The 16885-nt window shown below is 37.9% G+C and overlaps 1 protein-coding gene across 1 annotated transcript in view; it reads right to left on the bottom strand.

The window, feature by feature from the left end:
- Positions 1-4740: 4740 nt before the first annotated feature.
- The window catches only part of LOC110894995 (protein IQ-DOMAIN 1), a 19888-nt gene continuing 7743 nt past the window's right edge, over positions 4741-16885 (bottom strand). Inside the window, exon 5 of the mRNA XM_035981265.1 lies at positions 4741-4806. Coding sequence (XP_035837158.1) covers positions 4741-4806 — 66 coding nt within the window. The remainder of the gene's footprint in view (positions 4807-16885) is intronic.

Below are 16885 nucleotides of genomic sequence, written 5' to 3'. Positions count from 1 at the left end.
TTTGTGTTTTTGGTGCATTGCGTTTTAGGTAGAACACATTTTTATGTGTTTTCTGGCCATTGCGTTTTACAAATAAGACATTTCTGTGTGTTTTCTGGCCATTGCGTTTTACAAATAAGTCATTTCTTTGTGTTTTTGGTGCATTGCGTTTTAGGTAGAACACATTTTTATGTGTTTTCTGGCCATTGCGTTTTACAAATAAGACATTTCTGTGTGTTTTCTGGCCATTGCGTTTTACAAATAAGTCATTTCTTTGTGTTTTTGGTCCATTGCGTTTTAGAAAAATGTCATTTTTTAGGTTTTTTTTTTCATTGCGTTTTACGTAACTAGTGGTTTTCTATTGCGTTTTACGCAACTGGGTTTTAAAATTTTTTTTTTTTAAAATATAGCAATAGTATACTCGTTTTAAAGATAAAAAAACGCTCGTTTTTTTGGTGCAATTTTTATAAAAAAATAATGTCGTATGAAAGAGTTATTAACGTTTAAAAAATGGGGGGGAATTGGAGGAGAGAGAAACTATTGGCTTGGATTGACTAGAATACCCTTGAACAAACTCACGCGCCTCTTTTATTCCTTTCAATTTCCCTGATTTAATCTTAGCCCTTGATTAACTTAATGGATGGTCAAGATCACTTCCTATCCTTCCTAGCCAAATAAACTTCCTATTGTATCTCCACCCATAATAGTATTACTAGGTTATAACCCCGTGTATTACACGGGTTAAATAAATGAATTTTATATACCAAATAATAAAACATTATCTTTTTAAAAGCCTCATTTATTGTACGAGTTGAAGAAATGTAATTTTATATATTAAATAATAAAATAAGTTATATCTATAAGAACCATATGTATTGTACCGGTTGAACAAATGTAATATTATATACCAAATAATAAAAAAAATTATATCTTTAAAACCATTGTATTACACGGGTTGAATAAATGTAATATTGTTTACCAAATAATAAAAGAAGTTATATTTTTAAAAACTCTCGTGTATACATGGGTTGAATAAATATGATTTTATATACCAAATAATAAAAAAATATATTTAAAAAACTAACGGATTTTTTTTATATTTAAAGTAGGATAAGATTGAATATTAATCTGAACTAACGGATTTTTTTATATTTAAAGTAGGATAAGATTGAATATTAATCTTTATTTATTTAGTTAATATAAGATTGAAAAATCATATCATTGAACAGGTGAGAGGTTGTATGATGATAAATTGGTTAACTGTACTGAATGATAAATATAATAATGATTGTTGAACAAATTAATTAATCGAATTTAACAGAAGCATCTGTGATGTTAGGTGGATTTTTTTTAATTATTTGAAAGTTAATATCAACTTTGGAATTCGTATGAATTCTTATTAGATTTGATTAAATATTATTGATAATAAAAATTTGTATTAGATTAGATTTTAGATTTGATTAAATATTATTAATAATAAAAATTTGTATTAATTTAGATTAAACTAGGGTTAAGACCCGCCCGCGTTGCGGCGCGGGTACATCGTAAACATTGAATGGATTAGTCCAAACGGTATATGATACATTCACCATATGAAAACACACATTCGACGTGTCCAGTTAAACTCGGTGTAACCTGTATAAGCATTGTGATTGGGTCAAACGTAAAGTAAATGGAATTCATATCGAACAATCATAACTTTATACGAAAATGTACCTAGAAATATGCACGTAAAAATGGTTTCTTTAAACGAAAACGTATTATATTTGACCTGACTCGCCTATAAAGAGTTTACGTCGGAATGTAGAAGAAATCATATCTACACATACACGTACATAAAATATGCACGTAAAATATAATTTTAAAGTAAAGGAAGTATAGGGGTAAACCGAAACAAAAAATTAGTAAAAAATTTAATAGGTTAAAAACGTTCGTAAAATCGTGCCAAGTAGCACCAATGCCACAACCACATTGACTCTCAACATCGTAAAAATAAAATAGATAAAATGGTAAAAATTACCTTGAACGAAAAGCAGACTAAAATCGTTGAACCACACACACCCGTTACAGTGTCTTAATACGAAGAAATTAACCAGAAACGTAAAACGTAGAAAATAATAACTTAGTCGATCTACAACCCACCCGTTGCGGCGAACTTTTCAAAAGGGGAAAATGGACGCGTTGCGACGGGTCAGTCAAATATGAAAAAATAGAGCAAAAACGTTGAACCTCACATGCACGGTACAACATGTTAACTCGCAAAATTTAGAACGACGCAAAAGATAAATAGTATGGGGTACGAAAGTTGTAGATAATAAAGTGTTGTGTTAAATTATAAAAGATGGAAAACTTAGGTTAAAAGTAAAAAAAAAAATAAAAAGGGGTTAAAATGTAAAATATGAAATGTTTGGCTTAGATGTGGAAAAATCAAGTTTTTTTTTTTTGAATCACTCCCTAAGCCAAAGGTACAAGTGATAATGCATATATAAGTTGCTTATTAATATATGAAATAATATTATTATTAAGAATTAATTCGAAAGATAACTTTGGGTACTTTTTTTCTGACCTAATTAGACGATCCCTATACCCATGGTCAAGCTAATAATTATTATGCATTTGTAAGAGAATCATAAGAATAGTTTTTTTCCTCTCGTTTCTTATACCATATATTCATGTTAAAATAAACCTATACCTCTAGTCATTTGACATGTAAATTCTCGGTTATATGTTGCGTATTATAATTTATAGGTGCTAAAATGCATATTGAATATATAACAAATTGATAATACATCATTCAAATCACAATATATTTTAGATTTGATTAAATATTATTGATAATAAAAATTTGTATTAGATTAGATTTTAGATTTGATTAAATATTATTAATAATAAAAATCTGTATCAATTTAGATTAAATATTATTATTATTAGTATTATTAATAACTTTAATCAATTAAATGAGAGAATGACAAGTGTTCAAAAACAGGTTTCTTTTATTATATAGTATAGATAAAAGCGCTATCTTTCAATTTCAAGATTTTTGTTAATAACTAGGATTGTGACCCGCTGCAATGCGGCGGGGAATCTTTAGTTATAACTAAGTCGATCTAGGACTCGCACGTTATGTTAAACTTGTCAAACGCGGAAAAATAGACGATGTAAAAACGTTCACCCACACACGCACGCTGCGTCGTTTTAACTCGCAAAATTAGAACGAACGTAAAACCGTTAAACCAAAGACGCACGTTGCGATGTGTTAAGTCATAAAATTTAGAACCAAGCATAAAGCGAAAAATTTGCGGAAAATGAAAACTATAAAGGACCAAGTTGAAAGTAAAAAAAAGTTATGATAATAGATTGCAAAAGATAAAAAGTTTTGGGTTAGACGTAATAAAACAAATAGTTTTGGGTTAAAAGTAATTTATGAAATACTTTTGGGTGAAAAGTAAAAAAAATCATTTTTTTTGGAAAACCCCCAAAGCCAACGTTACGACAACCATATGCATGAGTATTTTTTCTTTGAAAAACCCCAAAGCACACCCCGCGTTGCGACAGGACGTAAAACATTGTCAAATAGTACTAATGTCACACAACCGTCATCGACCACCAACACTGATTCGACCTAGGGTATGTGTGTTGCGACGAACCCGTCAAACATGGGAAAATAGAGGTTAAAAACGTTGAACCACACATGTATGTTGCGTCGTATTAACTCGAAAAAATTTAGAACTATACGTAAAACGAAAATTTGCGAAAAATGAAAAGTATAAGTGACAAAACTTGCGAAGTTAAATTGCAAATAATAAAAAGTTTTGGGTTAAAGTTAAAAAACAAATTATGTAGGGTTAAAATTGAAAAAGGTAAAACCTTTGGGTTAAAAGTAAAAAAATCAAGTTTTATTTTTGAAAAACTCCCAAAGCTCAATGTACAATTGATGATGCACAAAAAACTTGCAAACTTATATATGGAATAATATCTGGAAGACCGGAACCGATCCATAACGTAAAAAATTATAAAAAAGGATAAACCCTTTGAGAAAAATATTGATATATTACGACATCAAACCTTCTTTTTATATCGTCCGTAAAGGTTAATGTCCATTAAGCGACATTTTTTCGTTAAATTAGCATCAAAACACCCATTCAAAAAATGTTCAATAGTTAACACCCAATGCCCTTTCAATTATTTTTTTGAAAGACAAATTTATTTTACTCTATATTATTTGTGGGACTTGAATCCAAGACCTCTCACGACTCACGCACAAACCCACGTGTTTTAAAAGTTTTGCGTATGTCAATGGACTACCACCCCATTGGCGCCCTTTCAGTTATTACTTTTCTAATTTTTTTTCTCCTCATTTGGCTTTATATTAGAAACGGCCGTCATCATTCACGTCCCTATAAGGCGACGGTGTTTGGGGTGTTATGCCCCCTTAACACCTCTGTAATACTTATTACGCATGATTGATGTTACCATAAAATCTAAAATTTCAGGATTTACCAAAAATATCGGAAATGGCAATTGACAACATAAATTTAAATTTAAACTACCTACTAAACTCGTGAACTTATAAAATCTAGCTTTTCTACAATCAAAATTTAACAAAATCAAATAAAGAAAATTAGAGGATAATCTTAATATTAAAAAAACAAGGACCGACGTCCCATAGGAAGGAACTTGTTCAAAAGTTTGGCCCTTCAGGACGTTTCCTCGATATAATATGAGTCCTTAGTTACAAACGTAGCAAAACTTAAGTACGACTTAAGCTGGTTCCATTTCTAACCCTCTTTCTTTGTTTGATTGATCCAAATACGAGTATGCTAATTCCTGTATTAGGAGAAAACGAGAGAATCGACATTTGAATATAATCCAAACTTTTTTCTTGTTTCTATGTCATTTAAAACACATACAACGTGCCCACATTTGTCGACTTCTTGCTAGGTTGAAGACTGAAGTCACTATAATGCAAGTTTAATTCAACATATCATCAAAGACAAATAAGTACCATTCAACCGAAGCCCTTTAGGTAGTGGGAAAATAAGGAAAATATGAGGTATGTGATTGGACCGGAAATGTAGAATTAGTTGGTCAAATATACTCTGGATATTAATTATTCCAATTGTTGCGCTGTCATTGACCATTGACATTTGTTCAAGTTTTCTTACTTCAAACTGGTTAAGCATTATTCTATTTTTCTGTCCCGACACGTATTTGAGCGTGTGATGCGTGCCTTCATTGGGGTAGAAAAAAAAAGTGTAGTGGGTGTTATCCACATGCTATCTCTCACCAACTTTGGGCATGACACACTGCTACACGGGCGCTATTGGGGGCGTTACTGGGATAGGCCTTGCCCCACTCACGGATGCGATTGATTGGGGGTGACTGTTAGGTGTGTTTCTCAAGACTATCTTAGGTACATTCTATCGTTCAGACTATCTTAGGTACATTCCATCGTTAACTAAATATGCCTCATTCAATATAAACAACAATAAGAATAGTTAAATACCATCATTCATCATTGTCAAATATCATCAATCATACATCATTGTTACATACCCAAACATGGGTTACCCCTGACCATTAATCCAACATACCCGAAAGCCCTTTCCCGTCCACATCAAGACCCGGTATTCGATCCTGATGTGCTGCCTGGTCACTTGGACCCTTATTCCAACTAGAATTCCATGAAAAACAAACTACATTTCAGATTTTATACATGACACAAATCACGAAATCAAAGTTTAAAACCAAATTTCACATAATGGCGTACGGATAACGTGGAAAGTAATGAGAATGACAGCGTATTGGCTTAACCCGTCGATGATTGGACTTGATTTTAGGGTTAGATGGCCGGAGGTGTGATGTCACCGGTGGGGTTCGTCAACGCGGGATGGTTTTGGGGAAACAAGGATCAAAATTTTGGTTATGAGAGATGTTTAAAGATTAAAAAGGTGTAGAAGGGTTAGATTTGGGTGAAATTACCAACATGCCCTTCACACCGACAAACAAAATGGACGATCAACTAACATAAGTTTGAACCAGGGACGTTATTGATTTCAATTGACAATTACAGGGCATAGAATGACCATTTTTTTTTTCAAATTGGATTTGTATGTGAGAATGGGTGTAAACCATAGAGACGGAAATTGTACTTTACTCTTTTTTTTTTTTTTTAAAGATGTCTAACTCTCTAGCAAATTTGTCTCACATTATCGGTTCTTTTTTTTCACAAAGGAGTGATTATGGATTAATGTAATTAAATATTTCTTGTTTGGGCTCACAGTGCAAGTATGGTCTTTTTTTCTTTTGGTACAATATCCATTTCAAGAGGCAATTGGGATCTTGCTTGCTAATATTCCTTTTTATCCATTTAAATGAGTGTTGCTATATGAACCAATTGCCAACGTGTTCTGGTGTGAAGGTTTGGTAGTTATATTGAGAGTGTTGGTGGTAGTGAAGGTGGAGGTTTGCTAACAGTGGTTGTGTGGTGGTGGTTATTGGTGATGGAGGGAGGGGTAGAGAGAGAGAGATAGAGGATCTTATTTTATATATAGATAGATTTAAATGATCAGATAGTCTGATAGTCTTTGTGGTTTGCCTTTTTTTCACCTTTAGTCCTCAACTTTCTAAAATTATAGCTATGGTCCCCAACTTTTGCAATTTCGTTCCCGGATAGTCCCTAGGCCTAACATCAGTTAGTTTCTCAGTTAAAAGGATGTGAAATGATAAAAATACTCTTACTATAAAACAAAATAATTTAACCTATTAAATAGATTTATTTATTTGTGGAACCCCCTCCTTTATAAAAAATTAAAAAACAAAATAACAACCCCACCCCCACCTTCCTCTCTCTTTCTTCTCTCTATCATCTCACTCCACCTGCAACATGAAGAAGATCTAGTTGAAGATCACCAATGAGACCACCAGCAACATGATGAAGATCCAGTTGAAGACAAGATTGAGAACACGAGAGTTAGAGAGAAACGAGATTGAGAAAACAGCGACCATGGTGGCGGCTAAAGTTGACGGTGGTGGATGTAGGTGACCGTTACCAGGGTTTCGGTTAGAGAAGCGACCATGGTGGCGGCACAGTGACGGATTAATGGCGATGATGCCGGACACCAGCTATAACGGGAACCTAATCTGGGGTTCCGGCCAAAAATCAAAGTTTCCGGTGAGCTTCTCCACTTTCCGATTCAGGTATAGTTACTGTGTTTTCCTTTTGAAATTTCTAAGATGCGTGTTACATACGAATCCCTAATCTTTGTCTAGTTATATGAATTATAAACCTAATGGAGCTTGCCCAGATGATTGGAGTCTTGGACAAAAGTTGATCTTTGAAAGGGTGTGAGCCTCTGCCAAGAAGAAGATGCTTTGCAAAAGTTATCCCTAAGGTTGTTCTTCACCCTTTTCCTCTTTCACTTTGGAGAAATGTTGGTGAAAAGATTTATAGTTGGAGTGGGCTTGGGTGCAACCGCCAACCCTTTCTCTCTTAATCATCCCATGTTGCCGGAAAAATTGGGATGACGGAGTTGCAGGGGGAAGAGAGAAGAAAGAGAGAGGAAGGTAGGGGAGGGTTGTTATTTTTTTTAAAGGAGTTGGTCCCATAAATAAATAAATCTATTTAATAGGTTAAGTTATTTTATTTTATAGTAATGGCATTTTTGTCATTTCACATCCTCTTAACTGAGAAAACTAACTGATGTTAGGCCTAAGGACTATCCGGGAACGAAATTGTCACACCCCGGCCGCGTGTAACATGCAACCGCGGCGGAAACGCCGGGGAGTGTCGTGGACAGAATTAAATTGTTACATAACCATGGCATACAAGTTGTATTTTATTTATAAACAAGGTGTTACATTGTCTTAGAAAGAGAGTACGGAAATCAAAACATAATTAAGCTAGTTCAAACTTCATTTTTAGGCTCTAAGGCACAGGTCCGCCCTAGAATCATGATCATCGTCCTATGGAATAGCTCCTGAAAACACATGTGAAAGTAGGTACGTCAGCATAAAAATGCCTGTGAGATACATAGGTTTTGTGAAAATGGGGTTCATGACTTGAGTTTTGAAGAATGTTTAATAACAGTCAGTCATGAACCTTGTAATTTGTTTTGCTTTGTAAATCATTTGAAAAACGATAACATCAACGATATGTATAGATAAGTGCAAGGTTAAACGAATAACCAAGTAAAATGAGTTGAATAAGATAAGTTGTTTGTGAAAATAATGTCTTGTGAAGAAAATGTTATTTATGTAAAATGTGATGTGTCTAAACTGAAATGACTTAGACAACGCCACGATATGTAATATTATACAAACATTTATATATAGGAAGTACCAGCGGCGTATCCACCATGTTTGTATCATATTACATACGCCACGTTACTTAAATCATTTACCCAAACCAATCCACCATGTAAATTGTTCATGTGTAAACCAAATGTCAAGTGTTATTGTAATCCATGTCAAGTGTTTATGCTCAAGTGTAAACCACCAAATGTATATGTCAATGTCGACGTGTTTATGTTCAATGTAAATCATGTAATGTGTAATCCCAAAATGTATCATGTATGGTAAGCGAAATGTATCAACTTAAACCATATGCACAAAACAAGTCGTTGAAGTAAAACGTGGTTTAAATCAGCGTTATGTTCTGCGGGAAATGCATGCTCTATTGATATTAACATTTATGTGGTATTGTAAACTATGCATACATCCAAGCCTTGAGACTGCGGCGATAAACCCTTAAACAAATTAAAGGTTTATCTAAGTTATGTATATCGAATTCGGTCATTCCTTCCAGTCCTATCAAACCCAGGACTTCAGGAATGGGAGTTGTCAATTCCTATGGTACCACTACCTACTAACGAACGGCGTAGCTAATGTTAATGAATGTATTGTCCCATGTTAAACAAACCAAATGTCATAACAAAATGAAGGCATGTGCCCATATGCTGAGTAAACATATGCAGCAGAAATGTTCATGTAAATCAATGTGTCCATATGCTGAGTAAACATATGCAACAGAAATGTTTATGTAAATCAATGTGTCCATATGCTGAGTAAACATATGCAACAGAAATGTTCATGTAAATCAATGTGTCCATATGCTGAGTAAACATATGCAACAAAAATGTTATGTAAATCAATGTACTAAGTACGCACACAATGGGCATACCTAGCATAAAATGTAATGAAATCATGTACTATAATGTACTAACAACATAGCAGGCATATGATGTGAAAACATGGAAAGCATGAATGTAACAGATAGGCACATGTGTTTCACCCCCAAAACAGTTTGGAAAACAGTAAAAGAGGGGTTCAATGTACTCACCTGAGATTGCTTTGGAGTTCTTGTATAATAACCAGATAATGCTAGAGGTCACGGGATATCAAACGGCACCTAATAGGTAGCTATGTTAATATACCGGACCAAATCGGAAGGATCGGATAGTACGCGGGTTCGTAAACCAAACGAGTATGGAGACTCGTGTAATATGGTTTAACAAAGCCTACATACTAAAATGAAACTTAACCTAAGTGCTTACGGTCCATCACGACCCGTTTAGGTAGCTTACGCTACCCTAACGCGTCGCTCGCGTAGAACGCGTCTGGAACGCCTAACATCGTGACCACAAGGTATAACCTCGGAAGGTTATAGCTATGGTCACCTAATGTGTTTGGTCAGGTCCTAATGACCGACCAAATGGGTCGGGTTCGAAAGCATAAGCGATGGTTTAGATCGCTTACCTTACGACCCTATATAAGCACTAAACTAAAAGTGACGAGCTAAGCATGTTAGAACATGCTTAACTAAGTTTAGAAACAGGTTTGACATCAAAACAAACGGCTTTGATGCCCACGAGTAGTTTGGTTACAAAATATGCAAGAATGCACATTTTGGCCGAAACTACGACTCGTCACCGAGCCTAGATAACGTGGTGATCAGTAGGTATGGTCACTACGGACCATGACCATCGTGATCACGCTCACGTTATGAAGTTCCATGAACTTCGCATCGACCATAAGCTGGTCAATGCAGAAAGTCAACAAAACGTTGACTTTCGGACTCGAAAAGCGAATAAATGAGCGAAAGAAGACTTACGGAGGGTCCCCGAGTGCTAATCAAGACCAAATAGCTCAGGTATGAAACAATGGTTTCAACTTAGAGCTTTAGATCTGATTTTGTGGGTTTTTACTCAAATGGGGGGGGGTATTTATAGGAAAGGTGGAACCGTTAGGATCGTTTTATCGAATATCGTGCCTTGATCTCATGCGTACATGTGTCCAGGGGTTAGATTCAGTGAACTTGACCCTTGGCCCTTCATTTGGGTGAAAAGGCATCGCCCTTTGATCGAACGAAAGGCCAGATTCTGCATTAAATGCAAAATCTTCTGTCAGACATGTTCACGCGGCCCGCCTCATGTTTTGGGAAATCCTTACGCGGGCCGCCTGGCCCCTCTGATCTGCACCACTTGCAGAATTTACACTTTTGGTCCCTGTTGCGTGTTTAAGCTATTTCCAGCCCTTCTAAGACCTGTAAAGCCATCTTTAAGGCCCTAAAATGATGCCTAAACATTGTGGACATGAAACATGCCCAAAAATATGTCGGATGTCGGTTCGTTTGGCCGTACGATCGAAATGTTCGCTTAATTACGACGGAATGCGCATAAGCGTGAAAGACGATCCAAATGACGCGACGAATGGATTTTTCTCATGCCAAACACTAAGGCATAATATAAGGATGCTTACATAAATTTTTGGATGTCCGGATGTATTCAGAACGTAAGTTATGCGCGAAAGTGCAAACTTATGCACTTTTTGACACTTTTAGTCCCTGAATGATCCAAAAGTTTGTTTTAGCATACCAAACCCCTCAAAGCCTATTTCTAAGCTATGTAAAGGATATTTATGGTATGTTTAACTTATGGACATCTTCCGGAATGTCCGTTACAGTTCAAATTGGCATACTTTCGCAGTTTGTCAAGTTTAGTCCCTGTAAGCGAATTAACTTGTTTTTGCTATACCAAAGCCTTCAAAACTTATTTCTAAGTTATGTAAAGGTTATTTAAGGTATGTTGAGTATATGTTGATGTTCCGGAGTATTTGTCGCATAAAACTGAGTACGTTTACGCACCAGTTTGCGTATAATTCTCCAGAATGCGATGTAGAGTTTGAATTTGAACAAAAGTCAAAACATGAAAAATGCAAAACACAACCAAACAATCATTGGGATAAAATAACATTGTTTTATTGATAATTGAACTGTTCATAATGATTACAAGCACAAATGTTACAGTCTCCCCTACTTGTGGAAATTTCGTCCCGAAATTTATTTAGAGGAAACTGATTGAAAAAGATGCGGATATTTTGCCTTCATTTGATCTTCACGTTCCCAAGTAAACTCGGGTCCATGCTTAGATTCCCAACGAACCTTGACCAAAGGAATGCGCTTGCGTTTGAGCCACTTGACTTCACGTTCCATGATTTCTACCGGTTTCTCAACAAATTTCAGTGTTTTATCAACACGAATTTCATCAAGCGGTATGTGGGGGTTCTCATCGGCTAAACACCTCTTGAGATTGGATACGTGAAAGGTTGGATGAACATTTCCAAGTTCAGGAGGTAACTCAAGTCTGTAGGCTACCTTACCGATTCTTTCGACGATCTTGAATGGTCCAACATATCTAGGTGCAAGTTTTCCTTTCTTTCCGAATCTGATCACACCTTTCCAAGGTGAGACCTTAAGTAATACACGATCACCGACTTGAAAATCCAAGGGTTTGCGTTTTAGGTCCGCGTAATTCTTCTGACGGCTTCTAGCTGCCTGAAGGTTATCACGAACTTTCTTTACCTTATCTGTTGTCTCTAAAATGAGGGCAGGTCCAGTAAGTTGAGCCTCGCCAATCTCATTCCAGCAGACTGGTGAACGACATTTTCGACCATAGAGAGCCTCGAAAGGAGCCATGTTGATGCTGGAGTGATAACTGTTGTTGTAGGAGAATTCAATCAACGGAAGATGTGAATCCCAACTACCACCAAAGTCGATCACACAAGCTCTAAGCATATCCTCCAGTGTCTGGATTGTTCTTTCAGATTGACCATCCGTTTGCGGATGATAGGCCGTGCTCAAATTGAGTTGAGACCCCATAGCAGACTGCATGGTTCTCCAAAAATGAGAAGTGAAACGAGCATCTCTGTCAGAAATGATGCTCAAAGGAACACCATGTCGAGCTACAATTTCATCTACGTAGATTTGAGCAAGTTTGTCAGCCGAAAAATCCTCACGGATTGGCAAGAAATGCGCTGACTTGGTAAGACGATCAACGATTACCCAGATGGCATCGTGACCTTTCTTTGTGCGCGGGAGTTTAGTAATGAGATCCATAGTAATGTTTTCCCATTTCCAAACTGGGATCTCTGGTTGTTCCAATAATCCGGAAGGACGCTGATGTTCAGCCTTAACCTTAAGACAAGTAAGGCATTTGGATACGTATAAGGCAATGTCTTTCTTCATACCAGGCCACCAATACTGAATACGAAGATCCCTATACATCTTATCTGAGCCAGGATGAATAGAATAACGAGACTTATGGGCTTCATCCATAAGCAAGGTACGAAGATTATCTTGGCTCGGGACCCACAAACGGTCCATGAAGTAATATGATCCATTGTCCTTCAGTTCTAGAGCAGGTGTTATGTGATAAGGAAATTCCTTATCCATTAAACCTTGTGAAACACAAGCTTGTTGAGCCTGAGAAATACGGGCTTGGATATCGGTTTGAATAACAGATTGGACACGTACACAATGAAGCTTAATACGTTCCTTGCGACTCAATGCATCGGCTACGACATTCGCCTTACCAGGATGGTAGCGAATCTCGCAGTCGTAGTCGTTTAGAAGTTCAACCCAACGTCTTTGCCTCATGTTGAGTTCCTTTTGATTGAAGATATGTTGAAGACTTTTGTGGTCAGTGAAAACCACACATTTTGTTCCGTACAAATAGTGTCTTCAGATCTTAAGAGCGAAGACAACTGCACCCAACTCAAGATCATGAGTGGTGTAGTTCTTCTCATGTATCTTCAACTGCCTTGATGCGTATGCTATGACTTTGTTTCTTTGCATCAGGACGCAGCCGAGACCTAATTTAGATGCATCACAATAAACGACGAAATCATCGTTGCCCTCAGGCAATGTTAGGACAGGCGCGTCGCAAAGCTTTTGTTTCAAAGTCTGAAACGCTTCCTCTTGTTTGACTCCCCAATCAAATGGCTTGTTGTTCTGAGTTAGAGCAGTTAGAGGAACTGCAATCTTCGAGAAATTTTCTATGAAGCGGCGGTAATAACCCGCTAGACCAAGAAAAGAACGAACTTCAGTAGGGGTAGTAGGAGTATCCCAATCCTTAATCGCACTGATCTTGGAGGGATCTACATGAATACCTTGTTCGTTGACAATATGTCCCAAGAATTGAACCTCTTTAAGCCAGAATTCACACTTGGAGAATTTGGCGAAAAGTTGTTCTTTCTTTAGGAGTTCCAAAGTAAGACGGAGATGTTGCTCATGATCAGCTCGCGTCTTAGAATATATCAAAATGTCATCAATGAAAACAATGATGAACTTATCTAAATAAGGCTTGCAGACCCTATTCATTAAGTCCATGAAAACAGCAGGAGCATTAGTCAAACCGAATGGCATGACTGTGAACTCGTAATGTCCATAACGAGTACGGAACGCTGTCTTGGGAATGTCTTCTTCATGTACACGAAGCTGATGATATCCAGATCGTAGATCAATCTTTGAAAAGTAAGATGCGCCTTGTAATTGATCGAAGAGATCATCAATGCGAGGTAGGGGATATCGATTCTTGATGGTAAGCTTGTTAAGCTCACGATAATCGATACACATCCTAAAAGATCCATCCTTCTTCTTTACAAAGAGAACGGGAGCACCCCAGGGTGAAAAGCTAGGACGGATAAAACCTTTGTCGGAGAGTTCCTGCAGCTGTTTGGACAACTCTTGCATCTCGGACGGTGCAAGACGATATGGAGCTCTGGCAACGGGATTTGCACCAGGTACGAGATCAATACGGAACTCGACTTGGCGTGCTGGAGGTAGACCAGGTAAGTCTTCAGGGAATACTTCGGAATAATCCCGAACGACAGGAATATCTGAAATAGACTTACCCTTGCCTTTATCTGCTGTAACATGTGCTAAGAAAGCCACATAGTGCTTTCGCAGATACTTCCGTGCTTTAAAACAAGACATGAGTTTGAGACCACCGGCAGGCTTCTCACCACGAACTTGTAGGATCTCGCCTGTCGACAGCGGTATACGAACAATCTTCTCAGAACATACTATCTCTGCGCGATGCTTAGATAACCAATCCATTCCCACAATAACATCGAAGCTTCCAAGTTGCATTGGCGTGAGGTCAATAGGAAAAATATGGTCGTTAAGGTTCAACTGGCAGTTGCGTAGAACAGAATTAAGAACGATGGGTTCACCACTGGCAACCTCTACTGTCAAAGGTTTACCTAGTTTCGTTCTAGACACGCAAAGCATTGTCTCAAAAGACAATGACACAAAGCTCTTGTCGGCACCTGAATCAAAAAGAACAGATGCTGGCTGATTATTAATAAAGAACGTACCGTTCACTACTTCGTTGTCTGCTTGTGCTTCTTGTGCATTCATGTTAAAGACTCGACCTCGAGCCGGTGCCGGATTCTGGTTTGCATTCTGGTTCTGGTTGACTAGTCTTGGACACCGATTTCTGTAGTGGGTCAGATCCCCACAGTTATAACAAGCACCTGGTGGGTAGTTTGGTCGTGCAACCTGACCTTGTTGTTGAGCAACTTGTGGAGCAGGGTTCTGTACTGCGCGGTTCTGAGCAAACCGACAAACATTGGCAAGATGACCTGATTTCCCACAGTTAGTACAGAAACGGCACTGATATTGCGGCTGATGGTGACTGTTGCATTGATTGCACAAAGGTGCACTTCCTGAATAGGGTTTCTTTGCTGGAGGCTGGTTGGGAGCTGCCTGGTTAGCTTGGGCAGTCACAGCAAAATTTTGGGAAGCCTTACGCTTCCTTGACCCCCTTGAGGAACCAGAGTCCTTTCCCTTCTTGTTCTGACCTTTCTTACTATCCTCCTTGTCAGCCGACTGCTTCTTGCCCTTGTCACCCTTCCTGTGTAGTTTATTCTTTCGGATCTGCGACTCAGTCAGTGTCGCTGATAACTCGATTGCCTGACGAAGTGTGGTAGGGTTGCTACCAGTAAGGATATCTTGTACTGAGTCAGGTAGGCCGTCGATGTATCTTTCGATGGCCTTATCGAGTGGGGTAACCATAGTCGGGCAAAGAAGACTCAGCTCCTCAAACCTATCTGTATAAGCCCTGTGCTCGCCACTATCTTGCTTCAACACATCAAATTCCTTCTCCAACGCTCGTTGTTCATGACGAGGACAAAACTCCCTCATCATAAGAGCTCTCAGTTGAGCCCATGTCTGAGCTAGAGCAACTTCTGCACCTTGATCTCTCATAACCCCATTCCACCATGTAAGAGCCCTCTTCTGAAACACGCTCGAAGAAAACTCGACCTTGCGATTATCCGGACACTGCACATGGCGAAAAGTGTTCTCGATGCTCTCGAACCACTGAAGAAGCCCAGTTGCTCCTTCAGAACCACTAAACTTGAGTGGCTTAGCCTGGTTAAAATCCTTGTATTTGCATGTACCATTGTTGTTGTTGGCCTGGTTCCATTGAGCAAAGAGATTCGGAAATTGAGCAGCCATCTGCTGTGCAATAATCTCCGCCAGCTCGGCAGTAGCTATCTGGTTGTCGCGTCGAGGAGGCATTCTAGAAGAGAAAAACATGAAATGAAACGAGTGAGATGATTGGATGAAGAGAATGAGATGAAGCAAAAGCAATCAAAAGCAAAGATGGCGGTTATGCATCGCAAAGTAAATAAGCGACGTGAAATGTCTAGTCAAAGTAAATGGGTCAGAATTAGTGTATCGCGAAGACATGCTCGCCTATAAGTGAACACTCACCCCAAGAGTTTCCCAGGTAGGAGTGACTGGTCCGATTATGTGGATTTGTACGAACACTCTAGCCTTAGACAGAAAACTCAGGGTACAGGCATTCACCCTTCCAGTTCGCACGTGTTCACACTATTAACCCAACACTTTGACGGGATTTTTTTTTGAAAACCCAAAGGGGTTCAAAACCTTATAATAGAGGTTTCAAACCTTATAACAGAGGGTTCAAAACCTTATAACAGAGGGTTCAAAACCTTATAACAGAGGGTTCAAAACCTAGTAATCAATCATCCTAGAACAGATGATTAATTTTCAAAAGCGGATTCGGAACCGAAGTTCCCGTTGTGGTTATCACCTAAGGATAGGTGATGTGCATGTTTTAAACTCTAAACACAAGATAACTTGTGTTAGGGTCCTAGAAAGTTATAGTCTAGGTCAAAGCATTACTAATAACCTAATTCCCTATAACCAATGGCTCTGATACCAACTCTTCTGTCACACCCCGGCCGCGTTGTAACATGCAACCGCGGCGGAAACGCCGGGGAGTGTCGTGGACAGAATTAAATTGTTACATAACCATGGCATACAAGTTGTATTTTATTTATAAACAAGGTGTTACATTGTCTTAGAAAGAGAGTACGGAAATCAAAACATAATTAAGCTAGTTCAAACTTTCATTTTTAGGCTCTAAGGCACAGGTCCGCCCTAGAATCATGATCATCGTCCTATGGAATAGCTCCTGAAAACAACATGTGAAAGTAGGTACGTCAGCATAAAAATGCCTGTGAGATACATAGGTTTTGTGAAAATGGGGTTCATGACTTGAGTTTTGAAGAATGTTTAATAACAGTCAGTCATGAA

The sequence above is a fragment of the Helianthus annuus genome, chromosome 12 (genome assembly GCF_002127325.2).
Source record: "Helianthus annuus cultivar XRQ/B chromosome 12, HanXRQr2.0-SUNRISE, whole genome shotgun sequence".
Classification (NCBI taxonomy): Eukaryota; Viridiplantae; Streptophyta; class Magnoliopsida; order Asterales; family Asteraceae; genus Helianthus; species Helianthus annuus.
Note: the sequence above shows the minus strand (reverse complement) of the source record. Positions and strands in the feature narration are given on the sequence as shown.